Genomic DNA, 3,484 nt, shown 5'->3' with positions numbered 1-3,484 from the left:
TTTGTAGATACAAAAACACATATGTTAAAATTACATAATCTTATCTTATATATTACAATAACATCTTTTTGAATAAATTATTTGATTGGTGAAAAAATATGAGACGATCTATTTTTTTTTTTTACTTCAACAATCTTTTTCTTTATATAAAGGTGAGTATTTATATTTTTTTAGAAACAGTAATTAATTGTATAATTTTCACAATTTTTTTTTTATCTTATACAAAAAGTAATCTTTTTTCTTGTAAAGTTAGCAACTTAAACAAAAATAAGTAAACAATACTATAATTTCCTAATAATGATCTTTCTAAATTTTAAAGCTGTTAATATTTTTAAAACTGTTAAAAACAAAACTTTTGTTTTACATTTGGAAGTTAACAAAGGTTTTTTTATTTAAAAGATTTTAAATAAAAATAGGTTTTTCTCTATTTTACATTTATATAAAACCTTTTTATGGTAGATTTTGAATTTTTACATTTTTATTTTTTAAAATTTTAATAAGTTAAGAAATGACATGTGTCAACATCTGAATGATAAAATTAAAACATTTTTATGATAGGTTTTGAATTTTTACATTTTATTTTTTAAAATTTTAATAAATTTTGAATTGACATGTGTCTTTGAATGATACGATTAACACATGTCATGATCTTGCTAATAAGTAACTTTGACATCAAACTTTATATAATAAAATAATTGAATATAGACATGCAGTTGAATGACAAGTGTAAAAAAAATATAAGTAAATGAGTATTAAAAGGAATATAAAAAAGTAATTGATTAATAATAATAATACAATATTTATTATTTTTTTCTTAATCTTGGTGAAAATTCTAAAAAATCATCTATGATACAGAAGGAGTATATTATATTCACAAACAATGAATTACCACGAAAATTAAGGAAACTTGTAGTTTATAATTAAACATTGTAAATTACTCTGTTTAAATAAAATATATTGCTTTCACACAGAAAAAGAAAGTACGGAGCCCAACAACTAAAATTCAAAAAGCCCAAACGTAATACCCAATAACTCAAATTAAATTTTCGAATCGATACTTTTCCTCTATTTTGAACTAAACAATAAATAATAATTTGTAAATATTCAAAACATGAAATCTTAAATCCCTAAACGGCTAAACAAACTTCTTGTCGAAAGAGAGAAGCAACATAAGTGGATTTATAATTATTCTTTGCAATATGAAGAACACATCTCCAAGAACAATGATATCATATCATCCAATCTAGAGAAGCAAACAGTACGAATATCATATCATCCAATAACCAATTCATAATATCTAAGAAAAAGCTCTTAAAAGATCATTGTATCTTGGTTCAAAGCAGCAGCAGAAGACAAACACCAAATCAAAACGAAACGAAAGATAGAATAAAATCCAAAAATACTACGAAGAACAATAAGAAAACCCTAGATATAGATCATCATAGAACAAATCTCTTAAGCACGCTCCCCACGAATCCTTCTTGCGAGCTGAACGTCTTTAGGCATAATCGTAACCCTCTTGGCGTGAATGGCACAAAGATTAGTGTCTTCAAACAAACCCACCAGATACGCCTCCGCAGCTTCTTGAAGTGCTAACACAGCATGGCTCTGGAATCTCAGATCCGTCTACACACATATCACAACACCAAAACCAACCCAATTAAACAACTTGTAATAGGATCACGAATACATAATAATTCTAGGGTTTTTGATCTATGTGACGTACCTTGAAATCTTGGGCGATTTCACGAACAAGACGCTGAAAGGGAAGCTTACGGATCAACAACTCTGTGCTCTTCTGGTACTTACGAATCTCACTGTTTTATTCACAAACCAAAACCATCGATTTCAGAGCATTGAAAACAAAGATTGTTATTTAAGATGGAAGAAGAAGAAATCGTGAAAGCTTGTTACCGAAGAGCGACGGTTCCAGGACGGTAACGGTGAGGCTTCTTGACTCCACCGCTGGTCGGCGCAGATTTCCTCGCCGCCTACGTTACGGAATACACAATCAATTACAGGCAAATTCGAAACCCTAGATTCTCAAGTTTAACAAATTCAAAAACTAAAAGAACGAACCTTGGTGGCGAGTTGCTTCCTCGGAGCTTTACCTCCGTGTGATTTTCTCGCGGTTTGCTTCGTACGAGCCATGATGAGCTTCCTTCTTCAACAAAAAAGATTTGAGAACGATAATGTCTCTGAATTGTGTTTTTAACTTTGGGTTGAGGAGATTAATGAAGGAAGGACTAGTTTATATAGTGAGGGAAGGTGAGATTAGGTCGGTTAATTTTGGGAGATTAAGGAAGGAAGGACTAGTTTGATGATAGACGTGTGATTAATGACATGTTCGACGGTCCAGATTTTATTAAGGATCAGATTAAGCTTACGTGGTAATCCGTGTCATCGATTCTTATTGGTCTCTTTTTTTGTGTGTAATTAGCTAGTTAATCTGTCTGTTTTTGTTGTTTGGTTTCTTGTTGTTGAGCTGCAGCCCAAATTGATTCTGGTCCATATGAGTTAGGCCCATTATAGTTAAACCCAAGTACAAGATGTGGAAACGTAGAGAAGCAAATCGTTTTATCAAATAAAGGGGGTGTATTCAACTTGACATTTTAATTGATTTGTGTGAAATTTACAAATTCTATGTTATTCAATCATGGATTTTAAAAATTCTATTAAAATTCACTGTTATTGAACTGATGATTTAAAAATCTATTTTAAAATCCCTTGTTATTGAACTGATGATTTAAAAATCTACTTTAAAATCCACTATTATTCAAAACAGTTTTGTAGATTAGGATTTTAATAATTTTTAGGATTCTAGAGGATTTGTTTAGTTAAAAATACAGAAATCCAAATCTCATGGTTTTAGGTGGGATTTGAAAGAATTTTACAGAAAATCATATGAACTTTCTTAAAATCTATCAAAATTCTAAATTTCCTAAATCCCATCAAATTCTCCAAAATCATGGTTTGAATACACCCCCCCAAAGAGTATTTTTTTTCCACATGTGTATAAACAAGTTAACAACATATTGTGTGTGAGTGACAAGTGACATGTAACATATCTCTCTACCTATACATGTTATGGCTTCTTCGGTTTGAAGGTTTGTTAGATATTTGATATGATACAGTATCAAGTAATTTATGGACTGCCCCTCAAGATCTTCTCGTTATCTTTTGATCATGAGGATCGTTTAGATATTGTAAAATAAGTTCATGTTTTTGTTATATCAAGTCAGTATGGATTTGTCAGTTAGAGTTAACTAATGATTTTGTACTTGATATTTGAACTCCTATGTCTTGATCAAGAACGATTTTTGATGGTGACGGGTGACGACCCAATCATTGACATGTCCAAGGTTTTACTTTGGTGAATGGTGAGTTTACTTCACTTGTTCTTCTAAACCTTGTAGTAGGAAAATCTCGAAGTAAGCATAAAAGGATCGAATAGACAATAATTAGGCCTTGGATAGAGTATGAC

General features: G+C 30.5%; 1 protein-coding gene across 1 annotated transcript; it reads right to left on the bottom strand.

Annotated features, from left to right (window-relative positions):
* Positions 1,260–2,209, bottom strand: LOC104713211 (histone H3.3-like). Its single transcript, XM_010430284.2, has 4 exons — positions 2,080–2,209; positions 1,915–1,991; positions 1,727–1,817; positions 1,260–1,626 (listed from the first exon to the last, which is right to left on the bottom strand). Exons 1-4 carry the CDS (start codon positions 2,149–2,151, stop codon positions 1,456–1,458), a joined length of 411 nt encoding a protein of 136 aa, XP_010428586.1. The 5' UTR covers positions 2,152–2,209; the 3' UTR covers positions 1,260–1,455.

This window comes from Camelina sativa, chromosome 9 (assembly GCF_000633955.1).
Source record: "Camelina sativa cultivar DH55 chromosome 9, Cs, whole genome shotgun sequence".
In the NCBI taxonomy this organism is placed as follows: domain Eukaryota; kingdom Viridiplantae; phylum Streptophyta; class Magnoliopsida; order Brassicales; family Brassicaceae; genus Camelina; species Camelina sativa.
Note: the sequence above shows the minus strand (reverse complement) of the source record. Positions and strands in the feature narration are given on the sequence as shown.